General features: G+C 34.9%; 1 protein-coding gene across 3 annotated transcripts in view; it reads left to right on the top strand.

Annotated features, from left to right (window-relative positions):
- Window positions 1-24,799, top strand: part of CNTN1 (contactin 1) — a 351,845-nt gene that overhangs the window by 188,918 nt on the left and 138,128 nt on the right. For all 3 annotated transcript variants that reach the window (XM_082742232.1, XM_082742231.1, XM_082742230.1), the window contains 6 exons: window positions 2,997-3,128; window positions 4,618-4,650; window positions 14,183-14,315; window positions 18,297-18,469; window positions 20,489-20,584; window positions 23,014-23,220. In XM_082742232.1, the coding sequence (XP_082598358.1) occupies window positions 3,068-3,128; window positions 4,618-4,650; window positions 14,183-14,315; window positions 18,297-18,469; window positions 20,489-20,584; window positions 23,014-23,220 (703 nt within the window). In that variant the 5' untranslated portion in view covers window positions 2,997-3,067. The remainder of the gene's footprint in view (window positions 1-2,996; window positions 3,129-4,617; window positions 4,651-14,182; window positions 14,316-18,296; window positions 18,470-20,488; window positions 20,585-23,013; window positions 23,221-24,799) is intronic.

A 24,799-nucleotide genomic window follows, 5' to 3' on the forward strand; every position in this document is an offset into this window, starting at 1 on the left:
AAATAATACTGTATAGCAAATGTTTCTCAGAAATAGTATGAACACCATAAGTAAATATTCTTTTTGACATGGCTTTTCTTTTTTATTTTTGTTTTTGTTTGTTTGTTTGTTTGTTTTGTTTATTTGTTTGACAGACAGTGATCACAAGTAGGTAGAGAGGCAAGCAGAGAGAGGGGAGGAAGCAGACTCCCTGCTGAGCAAAGAGCCCTATTGGGGGTTGGGGGCTCCATCCCATGACCCTGGGATCATGACCTGAGCTGAAAGCAGAGGCTTTAACCCACTGAGCCACCCAGGCACCCTGACATGGCTTTTCATAAACTGTATTGAGGGTAGATCAAGATGTCTTTTTTCTTTCTAAAATAGAGATGTGACCATTTGATTATATATGTTAATATTTTATCAGTATTTGTAAAATCTTGTTCTCTGTCAAAGTAAATGATTGTATGACCATCAGTTAAATGAAATATTAGTTGCATTGGCCTTAATTATATAATCTTTTAATTATATAACAGTACTGAATACTTCGCACATAATTGTTGTTGGCTAAATGCTTGCCAATGTATTGTTGAAGCTTTTTAAAATAACATGTGGATTAGCCTATGCCAGAACTAAACATAAGAGCTAGATAGTGTTTGTACAACAGAAAACTGAATATCTGGATATGGACCAAAATACTCAAAGGAGAACACTAGCATTGTCTAAATTAGAAAGGGAGAAGTAGTGAACAAGACAAGTGTGGGAAAAAAGAAGGAAAAGCAAGGAAGGAATATAGTGTGCCACACTATGTTGTCTTATGGTAACATGTTGTTTTAATGTGTGACTAAGGCATTTAATAAAGGATGGGGGAGAAAAGAAATTGAATTTCCTTGGAAATTGGGGAAGTGCTAATACATGTCAGGGTTACAGCAGTCACTAGACACCTAGAGATCTGTGATGGTTTGGGGGATGCTGCCGCCAGTAGAGAAGCCACGGGGCTCAAGGGCAGCAAGTTCAGGGAGCTGGCCAGCACAGTGCGGCCTCAGGGACAGGAATGCATCCTTGGTTCCTGCTTGTAAGCATTATGTATTTTCAGCCACGGAGAAGAAAAAGGTCTGCTCCTGTAAGTGGCACGTCTTTGTCAGAGTTGTTCGTTTGTTTCATTTGCTGCAGCACTTTCAGGCCTGTGGGGGCTGGGGAGTGAGCTGGGAATAACGGAATGGTATGTCCTCCAGAGAAGGAAGAAAAGCAGTTTCTTCTGCATTAGCAGGAGTGGATTTCAGCCTCTCTGCCTCTCTCCTCTGCAGCGCTGCTTAGGGAATGTGATCAGGGAGTCACAAATGATAGGATAACTGGTGACACAATAGAACAAGTCTCTAGCAGAAAACAAATGTGTGGACAAGATCTGAAAGATGCTTTTATATTTGAACAGCAAGAAACCCATTAAATGAAATAAATTACATGCTGTCAGGCTGATGACTCAGTGTCCTATTGAAATAGGCAATATTTTGGAGTGAAGGAAAAGATAGCATGGTATGACACAGACAAGCTCAAAATAATGAAAACTTTTCCTTCTGACTCGAGCGTGAATATTCAGATTAGAAGACAGACTTCCGACACTCAGTGAAGTGCATATTAAAAAATGCTTTAAAATATTGCTAGTTAGACGACTATATTTAGACTATGTTTATAAGTAGCAATAATCCCTAACAAAGAACAAAACTCTAATAAAAGGCATTCCTTGTTATTTATTTTCACCATCCTACCCTTATTTTAAGGAGTTAAAGTTAAATTTCGGTTTGTTTATGGCAAATGCTTTGGAATAGTTATTGGGTGGTCCATTCATTCCTTCATTTATTCAGTTCAGTAAATGTATATCGAGAACTTCCATGTGCCAGGCATTATAAAAGCAACAATGAACAAGAGACATGTCCCCTGACCTTATGGGCCTATGGCCTTGCAGAATAAAAAATTAATATTTATTAAATAGTTTTCATAGTAAATATTTCACATGCACAATGTTACACAAGTCTTAGAATAGTCCTATGAAATAGTCGTTCTTCCCGTATTTTACACATGAAGGAAACTAGGGTCAGAGATTGAATAACTTGCCGTAAGTTGCAAGCTGAAGAACGGACGAGAAAATTTGAAGTCATAATAACAGAGAGTAGAATGGAGGTTATCAGATACTGGGGTGTGGGAAAAAGAGGAGGTGAAAAATAGAGAGGACTGCCGGTTGCCAGGGACTTGGAGGAGGAGATATTGGGCTTAGAGGAGAAAATCTGATGAGTTATTGTATAAGAGGTTCAGTTTTGAAAGATGTAAAAACCTGTGGTGTTGGGTGGTGGTAATGGTGGCTCAGCAATATGAATTTACACAATACCAGTGAACTGTACACTTGAAAATGGTTGGGATAGTATAAGTGTTGCCATTAATGGGGAAACATTTCATGACAAGTACCCAGGGTATTTCTATGTGTGCTGTTTGTGAAAACTTTGACAAAATGAAGAACCACTACAAAAAACCATGATGTTCATTATTTAGTACATTAGTAATTTATCACTAATTGTAATAATATTTGAAAGAAAAACAACTATAATGTCTTTAATTGATTCTTCCTACCAGTCCTTCAGTTAAATTTGATCTTCAAATTAAATTGATTGATTTGGAAATGTTTACAACTATGCCATTTGTACAAAAAGTACTGTTAGGTTCAATTGATAGAGTTAAAAAGTAGAAGACACCAATTGAGTGACTTGCTCATGTTCCTACAGTGTCAATCCTGGAGTCAGGTGATAACCCTCTGATACCAAGTCTACTTGCTTCATAAAACATGTGCTTACAAATATATTTAAATAAACTAAAACTTATTCTATAAACAAGAAACATAAAATAAAATGAAATCGATAATATTGTTGACCCCAAATGAGGAGCATTTACCTTTCCTTTTGTTTTTTTTTCTTTCTATCCTATCCTTTTCCTTTCCTTTCCCCATCCCTTTTCTTCTGTTTTTGATGCAGGTGTTTATTATCCAGCTACCATAAAGCTAAAGCTTTTTTGGAAAATAAAAACAAATATTTATACATACAAGATGAAAATGTGGTTGCTGGTCAGTCACCTTGTGATACTATCTTTTACAGCCTGTTTAGCAGGTAAGAAATATCCTTTGGGAATAACATGGAAAACATTAGGAGAAGGAAAGGAAAAGTGAATTGGGGTAAATCAGAGGGGGAGACAAAGCATAAGAGACTGTGGACTCTGAGAAACAAACAGGGTTTTGGAGGAGAAGGGGGTGGGGGGTTGGGGAGCCTGGTGGTGGGTATTATGGAGGGCATGTATTGCATGGAGCACTGGGTGTGGTGCATAAACAATGAATCTTGGAACGCTGAAAACATGAAATTAAGATGTTTTAAAAAAAAAGAAATATCATTTATGTAGTCTCGTAAATTATGTCAATATAATCAACATGTGTGTATTCACTTTATTAAATCTGGTACATGAAGTTAAAATTAATGTTTTTGACATCTGTGTCAGATGTGTAAATATATATTAAAGTCAACCCTGTTTTTCTTTTTATTTTCAAGTAAAATTTCACAAGATTTAATCAGTCTTATTTAGTGGTAAGCTGGTAAATGTTTAAAATGTGGACCTCTGGGAGAGGAAAAATAACCCTACTGTGTAGCATTCTTCAGTTGCCAGGGAGTAAATATCCCCACTATGGCCAACCTTGACAAATTAACATAATTTAATGTGCTATTGGAAAAGGTATACAACAGCTCACCATTATATTGCATTTTCACTAAATAAAAATAGAATGTAGTAAAATAATTAGAAAGTAATGAGTTTTAAACATTTGTTATCTTTGTTTTTAATTTATTTATTTATAAGTTAATAAAATTTAATTTTCATTACTTGTTGGTCAGTCTTGTGAAAAACAATTTTAAGATAATCTACAGTGTGTTAAGGGCATTAAAGACAACAAAGCAGTTTTGAAAGTGCTCTAGTTTTAGGACAAATACTATAACTCTATCTTTCAAAGACAAGTAAGGATTCAGAAATATTTCTTACAGGGAGAGATGCATTATATTTTTATCTGGAAGCAGCATGTTTTCTAACAATCAATTTTTCTAATACTTTCATCTCAATAACCTTAACTCAGTAAATACTTGTTGAGCTGTTAATGAAGTTCAAGATGTAGATGGATCTTATCCTTCATTTATTAGTCCTCATTGATTGTTTCAGTGATGAACCTGCTAGGCATCCTACTGCATTTCTTGTTTATTATTAAGGCAATAAAAATGCTATTTTATTTTGGGGAGTATTTTTTATTATTATGACTTCAGAATTCATAAAATATAATAATTTTCATCAATGCTTAAGAATTTTAATGACATTGCTATAGCCACAGGAATTATCCACACAGTTACATGCATATTTATATATAGACCACAAATTTTAATGCAACTATAAGATGCAAAGACATGAAATAAGTACTTGCAAACATGTGATGATACATCAACTGTAATAATAAAGGTCCACTAATGTCATTTCATTAACTAGTATCTCAGTTATTTGATTAATGTTTGAAACCACAACTTGAAAGCTGATTTGGGATTAAGATTGCTTTATCTTTTATTTTAGAGTTTACGTGGTACAGAAGATATGGTCATGGAGGTAAGTTGATGAAAGGGTAAGTTTTTAAAAATAGCTTTTCTCAAATGAAACATATTTCACCTCTCTTTTAAGCTATTAACTCTCTAAACTTAAAGGCAAATGGTTAATATTAGATCACTTGGGGATTTTGTGAGATGGTTTATCTGGGGTCATAAGACAACTTGTTTGACTGCCCGAGTGAACTCAGTGGATATACCACAAACAAATATGTTATTAAAGGATCGTAGCCAATAGAAAATATTCCATGTGGCCTGTATTTTTTTTTTCCTTGCGTGCTTTGTAACAATTTTATACTATTAAATTTTGAAGCAATATTTTAAATATTGTAAACACCTAACTTACTTTTGAATGTCTCTTGCTTTGCTGAAAAGATAGAACTAAAGTTAGTGACCTCAGAACCTTAAGATTCAGTTTAATTAGGACTCCAAAGATGTTGCAGAATTTATTGTTTATGATTTATTAAATATAACTGTTAATTCTGCTCATTTAGATTCTACTTCAACCACTGAACATTTCTTGCCAGAAATAGAGGCAGCATGGGATACTGGAGAAAATAGAGTCTAGAGTAAGAACAGCTGGGATTTGCATAGTCAACCTGGTATTCACTAGTGATGTGATCTTGTACAAATTATTCACCTTTTATGATCCTCGACTTCCCCATATGTAAAAATTACAAGATCCTTGTGAGAACTAAAAAAAAAAAAAGAATATGAGAGTTTCTAGAACAGTCATCTATGTCACAGGTACTCAGTGAACATATTAAGACTCGAAACTTACAAAATTGAAAAGAATCACTGAGCAACCAGGGCTACAACTTGCGTGCCAAATCAGGGGTCTTCATGCTAGTGTGGGTCAGAAGAACTTCCATTTGTAGGTTGCCATGAGGATTATGGGAAAGGAAAGTCTTAGCATGAATTCCACCAAAGCCACTTCTGTTTCCACCTATGAGTTATGGATCACTGCACGTACACTATATAAAGATAGGTTCTTTGACTTCAAGAAGCTTACCATATACTAGGAAATAAGATAAGTAGGCAACAAATTTATAAGAAAACATATACTGAGCATTTAAAAAGATTTACTTTGAGCAACTAAGGAATAGTTAATGTTGGGAGTAGTAGGAAGGAAGTCCTGAAGTATTTCAAAAACTTAGAAATGGAGCTACTTCCAAATAAAAGAAGTGGAACAAATAAAAGTAAAGAGGTAAGGAAGTGTAGGCTGTATTAAGTCAGTATTTCTCCAAGCATTTCAGTAAATGCTTGTTCTACAGGATATTAGTAGGATTTACGTTAAAAAGGACTTTATTGTCAAATAAATTTGGGAAAGACTAATTCATAAAAGTTTAATAGCTTATTATTAACTTTAAGGGATAAGTATTTGTACTACTCATTTAGTAAGTGTAATACATGTATTACTTCCTTGGACTGCTGGATAAAGGACCTCAAACTGGGTGGCTTATAACAATAGAAATTGAATTATATCATAGTTGTGGAAGCTAGAAGTCTATAGCAAGGTGTTAGGAAGTCTTGCTGCCTCGGTAACTGGTAGGAGAAGGCTTCTTCCTTGCCTCTCCCAGCTTTGAGTAGCTTCGGACATTCCTTGGCTTGCGGCAGCATGACTCCAACATCTACCTCTGTCTTCATGTGTATGTCTTCCTTTCATGTCTGCCTCTGTGTCTGAATTTACCTCTTTTTGAAGTTGCTAGTCATGTTGGATTAGGGCCCACTTATGACCTCATTTTAACCTGATTGCTTCTATAAACATCCTATTTCCAAATGTGGTCCCATTCTGATTTGCCAAGGATTAGGACTTCAACATATCTTTTTGTGGGGACAAAATATTACACCAAGAGAAAAGTATTGTGAATCTATGATGAGAGAAGAGTTTTAAAATATCTAAATATTCCAAAACTTTTTGACCACCCAGCTAATTGTTACTAAGAAAAAACAAAAAACAAAAAGACTCATGTATGCTGACTGACATCAAGTTAAATTCATAACTGCTAACTTCAAATGAGCAGCTGGTACTGCCCAGCAAACATAATCCACTTCCCCAGTGAATTCATTTTCTCATTTTCCAAGATCATGTCATAGTTGCTTCCCTTCCTTTAAAACTCCAACAGCTTCTTGCCCTCTTTACTTTGCTTCCTATTACACAAAGGTATGAGAGACAACTTGAAGATAATTTCCATAAGTTGACACTACCACGTTTACTCTCCTCCTACATCTATGCCCATACATTCTGTCTTCCTGCTTGTTTCATATATGATGTCACCATACTAAACCCTATACTTGTACACTTATCCTATCCCATCTGGTTTATTTAAGTTCATTGCCCCAGCAATTGTCCCCTGTGTCTTCTCATCATCAGATTCTCCCTCTGCTGGATTATTGCTGTCAACATGCAAACATTCTCCAGTACTCTCTCTCATTTAAAAAATCATTTCTCTGCAAACCCCATACCTTATAGCTAATATCCTTCTTATCTATTCTTCTTTTAATTAGTATTACCCCCCCAAAAAAAGACTATTCTTTCTGTCTTCAAATTCTCTGACTCATATTTTCCTTTGAACCCTACTGCAATCAAACTTTCACATCAACCTTCAACCAAAATGTCTTGTCCATGTCACTGTGATGTACCTATTGTGAACCCAGTGGTCAACTCTCAGGCTTTTTACTCAACCTATGGCAAATCATGCTGTAGTTGCAGATATTATGTGTAGACATAACATCTACAGGTAAAAGAGGTGTATGTTTTTCTCATATCTATTTCTTTTTAATGGCAAGAGACCTCCTTAATAGACCTCTGAACACCTCAATGTCCAGAGTTGGCTTGCAAATTTACCACCAAGCTTGTCATAGGAAGGAGTAATATAGTGGCATTAATGACTGTCAACCTGTACTTCTGAGTCATGTGAGGGAGGTTTTGATCCTTGAGCATATCTGACCTTTATCATCAGGGTGGAAGGGGAGGACGGGCACTGGTGAGTCAAGCAACAGTATCTGCCACATCACATAAGTGAGTGGGAATTGAGGTTTTGGGTTTATTTCCCCACTTATGAATGGGAGAATTCTATGTAATATATTATCTTGGATATATAATAGTTTTTAACTATTACTATATAATAATCATAATAGCCTATGTGACTAGCTTTTAAATAAAATATATGCATTAAAAATACATAGATATTTTTATTTTAAAAATAAAGTACACCAAGGCTTATTAAAAAAAAATCATCAAACCTTAACTCAATTCTTTTCCATGTCTCTTAAAAATTTCTTCCTTTTTTATTTTTTGGATTGAATGAAATCAACTTGTGTCCTATTGAGATAAAAGAATGAATACAACTAAGTTCCATATAGTGAACATGTAATGTTCAGATATTTAATTAGTAACTAAGTATGTGATAGTAAATATTTATTTTAGAAGCTTTTCTCAATTATGGTCTTTCTTATTTTAATAATAAGATACAGCTATCTCAGTACCAATTTTACCTAGCCTAACCTAAAATGAAAAAAATATCTCTTTAATTCCTTTGTAATTTAGTGACAAAAACAAGGGGAAGAGATAAAATAGCAGTATAATACTTATTCTATGGGAATTAGGGGATGAAATAATCATTAATTGATAGAATGGGATTATCATATGACGCTAATATTTCAAGCAAATACCAAGGAAAACTAAAATTCTGAAGAGAGAGCAGATACAGAATTCCCTGTGTACTTATAGTACTTTACCCAGATTTTCATGATATTTTTTTCAGTTAGGATCCCTTCAATTACTTAGCATTATTTTCATTCATATAGCATTTTTCTATCTCTAATTATGATTTTATAGTATTCACTAGCTTATCATTATTTTGTGATACAGTTACTGTTATCAATTAAAAGAGACCAGAGATAGCCTAGAAGGTGAAGTGATAAAAGTAGGGCCTTCAAGTGGAGTATGCCACATAGTGGGGTATACATGAAGTCGGTGTGGCAAGATGCCTGACAGTTAAAGAAAACACAGTATTTGGAGGCCCTAGCTGTGGACCTTCTGGCAAGGAAGTGGCTGCCACCAGATGATAGGCTCTTGGGCAGGTAAAGCCATGCAAGGGTAAATGTAGTCAGTCTTTCTGCTAACATGACCCCAGTTTTTGTTCTAGAAATTTGATTGCTATGAGTTCTTCAAACCAATTCCTTTGTATTTTAGTTACGGAAAATTACTGCAGAATCATGTATTATTACCCAAGACCCTAAAGGAGCACAACACCTGAGTATTCAACGTCCAAGCCCTAAACATCCTGTTCCCTTTTAGTGGGGAATGGTTGACAGAGAAGACAGGAGGAAAAATGATCCTTTGAGACAATTTTTTTAAATAGTGTCTGACTTAGAGAATTTATTGTGTTTCGAGAGACTTGTAACACTCACTATCCCATAATTATTGCAACATTGTAAATATTGTAAAAATCCCAGTATTCAACTCCATTCAAATTTTTTTTGTTGTTTTTTTTTCTAATAGTTTTTTTCCTGAGATGACTCTTATAACATCCTTATGCAGAATAATGTTTTTATAACATAACAGATTGAGATGACATGTTACAGAATGAGAAATAGAATTTGTTTCAAAATAGATATAAAATGAATAAAAAAATCTCTCAAGTACAAGTCATAAGTATACTTTCAATTTTCAAAAATAAAATAGAATAGCAAGATTACAGTGGACCATCTCCACATAGTGAAAGGTGAAGTAATACCATAATAATTTTAAATAATAAATTTTAAATAATAAAGCTGATTATGTTACTAATGGAACTGAAAATGGTACAGAAAAAAGCAGTAGTTTTTGCCTATTGTTTACATTTGTGAATTTAACAACAAATAATCCTATACGATTTCATCCTTTCTTGTTAATCTTCATGATCAAATTTAAGAAATGAATTTACGTCTCCACTTACCATTATGTGGTAGAAAACTGGTGAAATGGCATTAAAAGCAGGTCAAAAAAAGAGTGATTTGAAATGCTGCCTTTAATTAGCTGGGGAAGCCATCTATAATTTTGTGCTCTTTTTTAGAAGAATCTACCCAGTAAGAAAAAGGGCACGTATTTAAAAAGTAATCTTATTTTTCTGAAACATAATACCTATTTTTTGTTTCGTGTGCCCTGTAACCCCATAATACATCCAAAGCACCATAATTTATCACCTAATTACTTCCACAGCTGCAGAAAAAAGCAGTAAGAAGGATATATTTTCTGTTGGCTGAGAGTGTAGTGCTTGCATTAATGCATCCTTTTCTGAGCCTTGTATTCTCCCAGAAATTTATTTTCCCCTCACCCGAGTGCCCTAGCTCGGAGAACAGAGTGATGAGATCAGATACTCTTCAAGGGGGTTATGAGGGTAACATTCAGAGGTTCACTGAGCATACCCATGCAATTCAGATGCTTGTTTTTGAGTCGTTTATCTTTCAAGGGTCCAAATACATTCCCCAAATAAAATACATAGAGTAATTACTAAACCATCTAATGGAATACATTGTTTTATTTAGGCCAGACCATTTTTCAAAAGCATAAAACACATATTTGTGAAATAAAATGAGAAGCACTACTATAATGTAAAGTGTGTCCTATTCCACTTTTTTGATCTAGAGAATGATCCAGGGGAACTATCATAAGTGCAATGTTCTCTCAATGTGAAAAATAAATCCAGTATTTTGGTGGAAATTAGCTTCATGTTTTTATCCCCCGAATGTTTCACTGTCTGTTCCTATAAAGGCCAGATGGAAGTGGAGTATGAAGAAGTATATACATATATTTTATAAAGACTTCTTGTCATAAGAAACAAAAATAACATGGGGCACTAATATTACCCAGTTTGGCATATAAATGTCAACGCAGTTCACCCACAAAGTCTTTACATATGCCCCTTGAGGTATTGTTTGGCAAAAGATATAGTCTCATTATTATTATTATGTGACATTCCATTATTTTCAATGGCAAATTTCATTGCTGTTATCTTTCTAGAAAAAATTAAATTATTTTTAATGCATATCATTAAGTTGAAGAAGCTACTTAAAACACCCTCAGTCTTCTAAAAGCTGACCAACATTTGTCTTAAAAGCATATGCCTTAAAATTAAAAGACACCCCATGAAATGAAATATTTAAGACTATACATTTAATTAAAATATGCAAATCTACTGATCTAATCTCAACCCTTAAGTAGATGTCTGCTTATGTCTTCGTTGAATTTGAAGGTGCAATACAGTACTTTAAATAATGAGGCCAATTTGTATGAACATAACTACTTCAGAGTGATAAAAGTAGTTGTTTCAGGGATGCCTTGGTGGCTCAGTGGGGTAAAGCCTCTGCCTTCAGCTCAGGTCATGATCCCAGGGTCCTGGGATGGAGCCCCGCATCAGGCTCTCTGCTCAGAGAGCAGTATAATACTTATTCCTCTCTCTCTCTCTGCCTGCCTCTCTGCCCTCTGCCTGCCTCTCTGCCTACTTGTGATCTCTGTGTCAAATAAATAAATAAAATCTTATAAAAAAGTAGCTGTTTCATGAAAGCTAATGAAATTATAAATTGTGAATTTAGGGTTATTACAACTTCTCTAATGGCACTGCCAGAGGGCACTGTGGAAGTAGATGCTAGACAGCCTGGAACTGGCTATTTCTACCTTGGAAATACAATAATGTTAAAGAGGTTCTAACTAACACAACCCTGCACCTTTGAGATGAGGACAAATTTTGTAAATAGTGTGCAATCACTAATAAATCCCTATTACTAAATAAAACAGGGATTTTGTTAGTTACAAGTCTCTCCAATTTGCTGCTTGTGGAATACAAGTTAGAAATAACCCAAAGGAAAACCCCTAAACTTGAACACCTGAGATTCTCTTGAGAATGTCTTTCACAGAACATAATTTTTTGATTTTAATAAAATCCAGCTTTTTTTTTCTTTAATGGATCATACTTTTTGTATTGTGTCTAAGAACTCATCATCAGGATTTTTATATAAATACAATGTACTCAGAAGACACTTATGAACTTAAAGCTTCTCTAAATAATATTTATTTTTTACCCTCTAAATATCTGGTCTACTTAAGTTTTTAAAAATTGAAAAATTTCACACTAACATTGTTATTGATCAGGGTTAGAGTTGGAATAGAAGTCATCTTGTCTTCAAGAAGAGAATCTAAATATTTTGATAAAATTGCACTTCTCTGCTTGTCTTTTTAAACATTTTCATGTGAATTGGGAAGAAACAACAGAATCTCCAGATTAGCAGGTGTTACTAAATTGTTCCAATCAGAAAAGCTGTGCAATTGGGAGAGACTCAAGGAAGAGCTTATAAATTTGTTCAAATGGGAAGATAATGGCATATGATTTTTATCGTAGATAAGGACAAGGTCATTTCCTTCAGAGATCGAAAATCTAGAGCCGACATCCAAGTGAAAGTCTATAGTTGTCAGTGATTTGGGATTCATTCTTCATTTCCCCTGGTGTGTGGTTATATCCTAAAAGGCCAGGAAATATTGGGCATCATCAGGAAAATTATTAGAAGTGAAGCAGAAAACATTGTATGCATTTTTGGCTCTTTCAACTTTGAGAAGGATATGGAACTAGGCACTGCTCACAGCAGAACGTTCAAAATCCTTCGCAGAGGGCTTCTGTGAACACCTCGAATTTTTTATCTTATTTATGGTGGTCTTAGGCTTGTGGGCCGTTCCGGCATGTGTGCCTGTTCCTTTCTTTTTTTAGATGTTGACTCCACATAGAACAAATGGCTTGCATAAAACAATAGTTAGGGGGAGTGCATTGGTGAAACTAAATCTGTTTCTCGAGTTCCTTTGATTTTGATCCAGCAATTTGCTCTCTGAAATAGGGCGGTAATAGGGAAGGAACTGAGGTCTGTAAATTCTTGAATGGCAATATCAGCAAATTCTAAACTAAAAATGAGGCATCTCCCCTTGAAATATTTCAGGCAAGTTTAGAAAAATCAATGCTTCATACTAGAAGAAACTAACTTGAGGATTTTACTGATCACCTGCATGTATACAAATATGGGTCAATACAACACTAATAACACCAGAACAAGAAAAGTGAGTAAAACATGGCCTCTTCCTTTTAGAAATTTTATGAGTTGATATACATATACATATAAATATACATATACATACATATGATAAGATAGGCTTAAGATACATAAATCAAATTTTGAAAGTATTGGCAAGTGCCAAAGAACGTTGACACAATCAGTATTTACTAAATGCTGACTGTGAGCCAGGTACACTACTGTCTTATATGCATTGCCTCAAAATAATTCTCACAGTGTCTAATGGGATAGATTTTATTATTATTCTCACTTGGTAAAGGGTGATATTGAGGTCTAGAGAGTTAAATAATTTTTCCAAAGGCCTTGTAAACAGTATGGAGGCAAGATTTAAATGGTACAATGAAACTGCTCATTAATAGAAGCTGAAACAAAGCTCTCATCTTCAAGGTTGTGTCGGAGCAGACAAAACGTCTGTGGTGTTTGCCTTAAACTCTCTCCTAAAAAATACATGGAGGAGTGAACCATAGCTTTTCCTCTAGCAGAGAGAGTTTAATGATCTTATTAGGAATATCCTCCTTCCTAGCCACACATGCTAGTATTAATTCATGTGGGGCATATGGCTCTAAGCTCTTCTCTGTAAATGCTGCTGCGCTGATATCCTACGAGTGATTCTCTTCTCTGCATCCCGCTGTGAAGCATCACTGTTTCTTTCCAGAGAAACAGCTGCTTCCCAACTTGGGTTTGCTTGTGATGTATTCTGAACCAGTTGGTCAGATCCCAATAATTTGTTTATTGACTGTCCTAGATATTACTGAGTACAGATGCTGGTCACATGTTTAGAAAAAATAAAATAAACAAGAGACTAATTTCCCAGAGCTTCTAGAAATTCATCCATTCTCTTACCAAAAACTCATTAAGCACCTATTGTGCTGTAGACCGCTTGGCAGCTAGCTGGGAGGTTATGGACACAGCCACCTGTTCCAACCACTTACAGTCTCATGGAACAGACGATTGTACCAAGAATCCCAGAAGGTGTGCTAAGTACCCTAAGCTGTGTGAGAAGTCATGAGAACACAAATGAGGACCAGCTAAAGCGAGGAGGGGTGAGAGGAAGCTTTCTGAAGGAACTAACCATGGCTGAGTCATAAACACTGAGTTTTGAGAGGAGGAGAAAAATGAGATGGTGATTCCAGAAAGGGGAAAAACTATGTTGTGAAGTCTCAGGGACATGAAGGCCTGACTTGTTTGAGGGTCTATAAGTAGTTAAGCATGACAACACTGGGTGCCTTGGGAGAAATAATGAGAGATGGACAGAAAAGGATTTTGAATAAAGCATCTGAATGTTTTCCTCAGGATTATGGAGGCAAATATCTTTATTTCAAATGGAAATGGAGATTTGATGTTTCTAACATTTTCCCAAAACCTTTATAAATGTATCCAAATTTTCTTTGACTTATAAAAGAGTACATTGTAAAATAATTTTATTTTTCTTGTAGTTTCTGAGGAAGATAAAGGATTTGGACCAATTTTTGAAGAGCAGCCAATCAATACCATTTATCCAGAGGAATCACCAGAAGGAAAAGTTTCACTAAACTGTAGGGCACGAGCCAGCCCTTTCCCAGTTTACAAGTAATGTACTTCACTGCTCTTTTATTACAATGGAGTATCAAACTAGATTATAGATGAGCATCTGTGACCCTGTACTGATAGAGAATTCTCTAATATAAGGTTGTTAACAAAATGCAGGAATGTTAACAGAAATATTGGCATGTAAGTTATTAAAATAGAGTTGTTTAGTGTCCAAATTGATAGTAAGTTTTCTCAAATATATGCAAATAATCCACTCCCTCTTTCCTGCACAGATAATGCCAATGCCATTTCATATTATCCACTTAAAAATTGTCCAATGACTGGGTGGCTCAGTGGGTTAAAGCCTCTGCCTTCAGCTCCCAGAGTCCTGGGATCGAGCCCTGCAATGGGCTCTCTGCTCAATAGGGAACCTGCTTCCTCCTCTATCTGCCTGCCTCTCTGCCTACTTGTGATCTCTGTCTGTCAAATAAATAAATAAAATCTTAAAAAAAAATTGTCCAATGACAATTGGTCAATTGTCCAATGACAAGTGATCATGCTATTAAGCATGTATAAGGCTATATGAAAATCATGCACAACTTAAATATACACATTTGAAGATAAAATGTTCTTATATGCAGCAATCTGGATAACTCATACTCACATATTATAGATAATATTCCTCTATCAACTACATTCAGAGAGCTTTCATACATAATTCTAGAAAGCACCACTTTTTTCCAGTGGTCTCAAATCTATATTCCAGGTAATATAGCAAATTTCTTAAAATTAGGTAATCTATATCAATATATCTCTTTCTAGTTTTTTGTGGGATTTATGTGGGGTTTTTTATGTTATGTTATATTTGGGAAATTTATGATATAAAATATAACTTCTAAGGTAACAATGGGTTTTTCTGCTTCAGATGGTTCAGAAAAGTATACTAACTATTTCTAGTCTGATACAAAGAATAAGATTAAAAAATTAACCAAACACCAACGAATTTGAATTTCACCTGTGAAATGGTTCCATGAAGACAATACAAGTGATTGATGGGGAAATTGGAGCTCTAGTGTGTCAATGTCAGCTAACTTAATTGAAGGTTGTCATTCAACAAGATTGATTTTCATAGTGTTTTTTTCTCAAAAGAAAAACAACATTCTATTGTTATAAGAAGTTATAATAATATATATAAATTTAATCCTAATCTAACTCATTTTCTCTTGAGTTCAAGAGACTCTCATGAGTCTCTGGGCTAAATTACAAAATTATTCTTAAAATAAAATATGAATTTAGATATAAAAACATTGTGTCTTTGAAGTTATTTTTATTGTTTCAGTTTCATGCATGGGAATGCAAAATAAGTAGATATTTTATTAATTATAAGTAACACATTTATCTTGAAAATATTTGTTAGGCTAGACTTGTTTCTACCCTGAAGCCACACAGTATGGGCATTTATATACATAGTTATGGATATGGGATAGTATAACTAATAGGGTTTGTGGAGGAGATCTAATCTAAGCACATAATTTTATAGGAGAGGAAGCTGAATAATGAATAAGGAAATTGACTTGCTCCAGAGTTAGTAAATCATAGATCCAGGACTGAAACATAGCACAGGTTTTATGGCTTTCAAAGAAACATGTAATTTTTTCAGGTTGTATCTATCTATATAGCTTGATAACATCTCAAAAGCTATTTCAGTGATCTCACTTATTTTGTGACACCTTGCCCTTGACATTCATACATGGAAACAGCATATCAGTCTACAGCCTGGAATGGAGGCAGCAAAACAGAAGAGACTATTTTCAGATAGTGTTCTAGAAATGTGTGCTTCTTGCTGTGCCTACCTGACATCTACTCCGCAGAATCATTAAGAAGCAAAGTTTTGCATGACTATAATTTTATACACATTAATTAGCAGCTCCCTTTTTCCTCTTTTCTCCAGTCCCTGGCAACCATCATTGCATTCTTTGCTTCTACAGTTTGACTCTTTTAGATACCTCATATAAGTGCTCTCATATTAAGTGTTCTTACCAAAATTTAAAATGTAAAATAAGAAGGCAAAACTTTGACCAACAAATACATTCACTAACTCCCTCCCATAGGTTGAACCGGCACTGAAGTCCCTAGGATGGTGGCCTATCTACACATTAATGTACAGAGCTGGAAAGGAGAAGTAGATGTTTAATTCTGTTATGAAGGCAATCTGCATTTGACAGATGAAAAAATAAAAAGGGAAAAAATTCAGCTCATGATGCAGCTTGTCTGATGGAAAAGAACATTTGAAGTTTTAAAACTTTACTTAATATTCAGAGCAAGTCATACTAACCTTGGTAATCATGCAATGTGTCATTCACACAGTACTTTTATATTTATGGCATGTTCTGTGATAATTTCTTATTCATGGCAACACCCTGAAAGTTACAACAGGGAACTTTACCTTCTACTTATCAGTCTTGAAGCTTTTATTATCTTGTGTTGACCCTCAAAATAATGAGAATGCTAATAAAATTGTATTTATTTTTTTAAGATTTTATTTATTTATTTGAGAGAGAGTGAGAGAGAAAGCATGAGAGAGGAGAAGGTCAGAGGGAGAAGCAGGCTCCCCACGGAGCTGGGAGCCCAAACAGGACCCGATCCCGGGACTCTGGGATCATGACCTGAGCTGAAGGCAGTGGCTTAACCAACGGAGCCACCCAGGCACCACTAAAATTGCTTTTAAAACTGTCTGAAAGGAGTAACAACAATGGTATACATTCCTGAAAACAAAGTAAACCAGTGAACTTACCCCAACACAGCAAAATTTCAATCATTATATGACATCAAAGGCAGACTCAAATCCACTAGAGAGGAGATAATGCAATAAATAAAAATTTGGAGTCATTATTATGGGAAAAAAAGTAACAATTGGTATTGCTCATCAGGGAAACCCATTGCCTTGGCAAATGCTAAGCAACTTGACATTGGATTGTTTGAGCAGAGCCAATATTGCCATCAATGTGGGAAGGGGGAAGATATACTCATTGGGTTGGAATTTGGTAGGTTCTCAAAATGCAAAAGCATAGTTTTCTGCATTTGCTTTTAAATTTCCTCCTATAGTATAAAAATTAAAACTAAAAATGTTCCAGTAATTTGATTTAATAAAAGATATTCTAAAATCATTAGGCTTCTTTTAGTAAGATTCTGACCCTGATCATAAGTGTGCAAGGCCATGAACCATGAGGCCACAGCCCACTATTTGATCATGGCTCTTGCCTATAACATTGCTGAAGACATGAATCCTGATAAGAGAATGAGTATAATACATACATGGTCAGCTTAATTGAAAACTATTTTCTACATTTATCCTTCTTATTATCTCACCAAGAAAGTTCCAGTCCTGTTTTTAGTCAGTTTATTTATAACACAATCCCTCTAAATATACCTGCAACATATATTGCAGGCATGGAGACAAAGGATCCAATTTATTGTTACAATTTTCAAATTGTGTGATCGACCTCTAGTGGTCAGAGTGTAACATTTACTGAGTAGAATCCTCATTTCAATTAGTTTTATTGGGAATTTATTTTGATATTTAAAATCAGGTACTGATATTTTATATTTTACTTTTGCTAGAGTGGTGCTTTTAATATATTGTGCAACACATATAGATATGCATGAATCTAGCTAGTACTTACATAGTTTTATAATTTATAATCTATGTATATCTGCTAAGATATACATTTATAATCTATGTATATCTACTAAGAAAACAATGTAGCAAAATTCAACAAAATATTTGCCCCTTCTGATGCCTCATGAATAAAGAGAACACATTTCATGCACTTGAACATTTACCTTTCTGTGCGTGAACTAAATTAAAATCATGAGCCCAGAGACACAGAATTATAGGGTGTGAAGAAATACCACACTGAGTCATCTACTTAATCATCTGATTTCACATGGAGCTGTACCCATATTAGAATAATATTAGGCCAGTATTGCTGCTTGTAGGCCTATGACCTTTGATATGACATTTGTTTTTCTTTTTCATAGATGGAGAATGAATAATGGGGATATTGATCTGACCAGTGATCGGTACAGCATGGTGGGTGGAAACCTTGTGATCAACAATCCTGACAAACAGAAAGATGCTGGAATATATTACTGCTTAGCATCAAATAACTATGGGATGGTCAGAAGCACGGAAGCAACTCTGAGCTTTGGATGTAAGTAACTAACTTTAAAGAGGTCCAGTGTTTCTAAGTGAAGTAAAAATTAAATGTTATCATAAGAATTCAACAGGAAGAAAAAGCAATATGAAAAGAAAACAAGAGAAAAGGTCCTTAGATGGAGTGGGTCCTATATAATCAGTGGGCCTTAACTGTATGGAGAAAAAATTTCAAGAGAGCAAAGCATCCTGAGGGGTATTAGGAAATAAACTAAGGCCATGTTCTGAAGGGTCTTGAGTAAGTAGCATCAGTGGAAGTGCTAAGCCATGCATTCTCTCTCTCTCGCTCTTTTTTTTCTTTTATTATAACATTACAGTTGTGATCTCTAGAGCTTGACTCTATCTGACAGAATCTTACTCCGTAGTATGTAATTTACCTTATTGGGAATAAATTAAATTAATCAAATTACTTTAAATTTAAGTTAAGTTAAAATTTCTCTTTATGAAGGCTGTCATAATATATATATATATATATATATTTTTTTTTTTTTTTTTTTTTTTTTTTTCAGGGACGCCTGGGTGGCTCAGTTGGTTAAGCCACTGCCTTTGGCTCAGGTCATGATCCCAGTGTCCTGGGATCGAGTCCCACATTGGGCTCTCTGCTCAGTGGGAGCCTACTTCTCTCTCTGCCTCTGTGTGCTTGTGCCCTCTCTCTCTCTCTCTCTCTCTCACACACACACACACACACAAATAAATAAATAAAAATCTTAAAAATTTTTTTTTCAGAAATCTTGTGCTAAACTTAAAGTTAGAAGCAATTCTAGAAGAACACTGTGGATTGAAAGAGGAGTTGGACTAGACGATCTCCCGTATGCAATTTTATAAGTCAGCACATAAATCTTTTGCAAAATGAATTACAGGATGAAATTTAAGAGATGTTTTAAGAGAACCCATGTGGCAGTGATTACCAGCAAGGAGTGAGCAGTCAGATTCAATTAATGTGGTGACAATGTGAATGTAAATAAATATACACAATCCTTGAAGATATAATAGATTACATTGCACTGAAGAAAAAAAAAAAGGTCCTAAGTATTTTTTAAAGGAAAGTTGAATGAAAGAGCAGAAACATTCTGCTCTCTTTAATAAATGGAATGGGAGCAAGTAAAACCAATTTCAAGGTTGGGAGGAAGCAGTGAAATGATGTCTTCACATGCAGAGGTTGTGATGACATTAAGTTATTGCTGTTGAAATGTCAGCTAAGTATTTGGGTATGGGGTGGTGTTCAAGCGAAGCATCAGGATTAGAGATGGAGATCTGAAAACCTCTCTGCAAAAAGGTAACAATTAGAATGATGACTTTTCAGAGATATAAATATATTGAGAGAAGTAAAAATCTGATTCTATAATTTGAGTACTGATCACAGAGAAGAGATAGGAGGTAAGGCAGGGCTGAAGCAGAGTGAGCACCAGTGAAGCAAATGAAGAATCAAATAGTAGAGTATCATGAAACCAAGCAAAAAGTGAATTCTAAATAAACAGACAAGAATAAAGGAAATGAGAGTAAGGAAAACTCAGAATTTGAAAAGGAGAAAAAAATTGGTGACATTCACCCAAAAAAAGTCAGATCCTACTTTGCATCCTTATTCTTTCACCACATTCGAGTCATTCCTCAGGAAGAGAAATAATACTTTTCAAATGAGTCTGTTCCTCCAAGTCACTCCTCTCTACTTTCTTCTTTGGTAGATTCCTGGTTTTGCCTAATCCCATTGTATTTCCAGATACCCTTACTGAGATTCCTCCTAAACCTGAAGAAAAAGTTGAGGATATTGTAATTTTTAGGGTTGTCAGATACTTATGCAAGCTGCTACCAATTTCCATCGGGGGCGTTTACCACAGAAGTCCTGAAGTACATGCAAATGCCACCATGTGAAAATAGGGAATTGATTTTCATAGGTTCCACCAAACCAGCTGAGAAGTGTCACATCCAAAAGGGAGTTAGTAGATGAAAGATAAAATTTCATGAAAATCTTTTTCTATTGACTAGAAAGTGAATATTTTCCTTTTGGTCTTCATGTTAGATCTTGACCCTTTCCCACCTGAGGAGCGTCCTGAGGTCAGGGTGAAGGAAGGGAAGGGAATGGTGCTTCTCTGTGATCCTCCGTACCATTTTCCAGGTAAATTTAAGTTCCTCTGTGACTATATGCATTTATTCAATGAATGGCTACATTTTAATTTTCTTAACAATAATGGTACATTTATGATGAAATAAGACTCAAGATTTGCCTAAACCTTGTAACACACTGCTTTCAAATGGTTAGAGACACTTCCAGGCTCTTTAGTCACTTGGCCCTAATTCCAAAAATCTGTAATCATTTTGGTTTATAAACAACATATATGTTAGATTGTGTCCTCATTAACATTCCTCTTATACAGGAGAAAATATGATAGATTTTTTACAAATTATTTTTAGAATAGAACAGTGCCAAGGAGTGATATATAATTAGTCCATCATTTCATTAAAATTATTATACCTACAATATTCTGTGAATTATAAAAATGCTAGAAAAAGATAAAGACATAATATATTATTAATCTATTTAGGAGCATCTAGCTACAAGAATAATCATCCAGTTTAGAAAGGGGTTAAATTAAGTGTGATCTGTAGCAAGGTTCCACTTTTGAATATGTTTCCTGTAATTTGATATGGCTAAAATAAATGCCACTGAAGTGCTAATTAAAAGATAAGCACCTGGGGTGCCTGAGTGGCTCAGCACCTTAAAGCCTCTGCCTTTAGCTCAGGTCATGGTCCCCAGGTTCTAGAATCGGGCTCTCGGCTCAGCAGGGAGCCTACTTCCTCCTCTCTCTCTGCCTGCCTCTCTGCCTACTTGTGATCTCTGTCTGTCAGATAAATGGATGAAATTAAAAAAAAAAATAAGCATCTTATATATGTTCATTAATTTTCACTTGTTTTATCAAATATATTCTTGAAATAATATGTAAATACTACTTTTCACAATGAAAAAATAATGTCTTATATTCTTAGGGTTCTAATATTATGTCATAAATTTGACTTTAAAGACCCCATAAAGAACAGGATGTTACAAATCATTTTGTATGGAATATATTGATGATATATAGAGAGGTGAACATATGTAAATGTATAATGCATATCATAAAATATATGCTTATGTATATAATTATATACATACATCTATATGTATTCTATTCCAAATTATATGTATATAAATTCTGGTTGTTTATATATCAAATGTCAGTCATTTTCTCTCCAATAAAACAGAAGAAGGACTATTCAATGTAAGTATAGGAGAAGCATAGAATTCAAAATGTCATGATGTAACAACATTTCAGTGAGAGAATAGTCTTTTTCTTTGAAGAACTGCTAAAACTATGGGGGAAAGATCACCTCATCTCCACAGCATTTCCCACAAATGAAATAAATGATCATAAATAGCCGATGACCACATTTGACTACATTCAGCACTAGATGTGCTTCACTTCATCGCTCATTCATTCAACAATTTTCTTGCGAGCACTTGTTACCCAATTAAGCACTGTCTGTACCACAAGAATACCTCAGTGAGTGATACACAAGATTCACCTGCCCTCAGAGATTTGCTACCGGCAGAGACAGCCAATATACAAGATACATAGGTAACAGGTATATTATGCCTAGATATTGGTAGGTAAGCACTAGGAAGAAAAACTTGTGCAGGGAAGGGAGAAGAGTCAGTGTTAAAGGGCTGGTTGAACTTTTATCAAGGACAAAGCTGTGAAGGTAACTTTGAATAAAGGCCTGAAGGAAAAGAAGACGCTAACAGCGCAGATGTGTGAGGGGAAGATGTAGCAGGCAGATGCATCAAAGGCATGAAATGCAACTACCAAGGAAGACCAAGGAAGCCAGAGGGGCTGGAATAGAGGGCATAAGACAGAAGGTAATAGGAAATGAAACTGGAGAGTTACAAGAGCTATATCACATAGGACTTTATATTTCGTAGTAATTATACTGGCTTTAACTTTAGTGAGATTTACTTTGGAGGGCTTTGACAAGAAGGAGTCACACGACATTGCTTAAGTTATGGAAAGATGGGTCTGGCTAGTGTTTTAATGAAAGACTTTGGGGAAATTCTAAATCTATAATTCAAAATAGGAGTATAAAAGGAAAAAAGATATAAAGATACTGTGGCTAGCCAACTTTTTTTTTTTTTTTAATACAGTAAGGAAAATGGATCATGAGTTTGGGAATTATCAGACCTAGAGTAAAAATCCCAATTCTACTTACCAATTATAAAATTCTAAGCAAAACATTTAACTGCTCTGAGTTTTATCAATGAAATGGAATTTAGAATATTAATAGGTCATAAAATAATTGAGAAAGAAAGATAAATATAATTGCTTAGCACCATGCTTATATTCACTCAAAATATGGTAGCTTTTGGAACATTTGCACTATTTGTCTTGGTCTACTTCCAACATTTGTTCTACAATAGCCTAGATTAGATTATGCCCTAGCTTGTTCCTGGAAAATAAAATTTTTTGCTTTTGAAGTAGAATTTAATATTTAGAAGACACTGTTTCCTCCCAGATGATCTTAGCTACCGCTGGCTTCTAAATGAATTTCCTGTATTTATCACAATGGATAAACGAAGATTTGTGTCTCAGACAAATGGAAATCTCTACATTGCAAATGTTGAGGCATCAGACAAAGGCAATTATTCCTGCTTTGTATCCAGTCCTTCTATTACAAAGAGCGTGTTCAGCAAATTTATCCCACTCATTCCACTACCTGAACGTAAGTATCTTGTTTGTTACACAGTGTTTTTGCAGGTTGTCTGCCCATGGAGCCCTTATAGTGAGGAAAAGAAATATCCAGAGGAAAGACTAGCTAGCTCTTCAGTCAGGGCAAACAGAAGACATCCACTTTGAAAGTCTTGGTCATTCCTTACTTTTTCTGATAGAGATTTACATGATAAAAGCACCCAAGTTGGTTGAGTTTGGACTGGTTTCTTCTAGTTCAGAGAATACATAGGTTTCTGATTTATTAGCCAAATATCCATATATTAATTACAGGGGGAATCACTGGCCTCTGCTTTTTTCCATATCCAAAGTAATTTCATGAAAGAACAAATGATTAGATCAATAGAAACTATAGTGATTACAGAATTGGGGAAACACATGCAGTTGTATTCTTTTGATATTTTTAAAGAACTATTTAGATAAAGCAAATAAGTATATAAATTGCCTTTCTACTATGAGTAAGTAGCATAGGTACCATATTTGTTTTGTATTTCATAATATTCTTTTATATATACATTTATGTAGATGTTTTATTTCATTATATTTATTTTTTATTATTATCTTTTTTTTATTACGTTGTTAACTAACATATAGTACATCATATCTGATGGCCACTGGCGGGCCTGAATGGCTTCCAAGATTCCAATTGAACTACTTTCCTTTTTAAATGCATTCTCTTCCTAAGAGAATCAGATTTCAATATATTTGCTTACTTCACATTGTTTTTTATCACAGTCCTGCTGTTACCACTCATATCAGTGGGTTCAGGCTTACTGAAGAAATACTGGGCTTTGTTGTTCACAGAGTTAGGTTTGGTTCCTGCCTCCACTCTAAGTAGGTGATTACAGTGGGGAAAATATCATCATACCACTGTGATTCCATTTTTACTACTCTCCTCGATTATGGTCATGTGGTTGGAATTCAATAAATATTTTTTGACTTCCGGCTCTTTTGTCTCTCCACAACCTTGGGAGATGCTCTCATCCACTACTTTATAGAATTACAAGGAGTCATCATGTAAAACTTCCTCAAGTTTCTTTCCTAAGAATTTCCCAAGAAATTCATCTCTCTATTTATTTTTTACTATTTTCTGTGTGAAGGAAGAGTTTCTCCTTGTATTCTAGCTAATTCCTCTAGTTGCACTGGTTCATTTAACATTTGATTGATTTATGGACTTCCCTATATCATTTATTTTCTGCTTTTTTTCTGAATCTTTAAACCCTCCTCCATAACTGTCCCTCTGTGTATTCTTTTGTATTCAATACAAACAATCTTGATGACTTCTTATTTGCTAAATCCAAAGAACAATTTTCAGTTCTGATTCTCTATAAACTTTGACACTGTTGATCTCTTCCTCTCTTGAACTCTTCTTTCTTTTCCTAATTTTCCCAACTCCTACCATTCCCTTATCTCCCACCTGCCTCAGGATCCTTCCCCACATCCTCCTCCTTCTTATATCTCTCTCTGATCCTTTTCCAGATTTTCTCACCAACTTAAACCTTTTCAACAGTACCCCTGTGGAGATGACTCCACATTCTTATCTCCAAAACTTTTCTCTTTAAGACTGAATTCTA

This window comes from Mustela nivalis, assembly GCF_964662115.1.
Source record: "Mustela nivalis genome assembly, chromosome: 7".
Lineage (NCBI taxonomy): Eukaryota > Metazoa > Chordata > Mammalia > Carnivora > Mustelidae > Mustela > Mustela nivalis.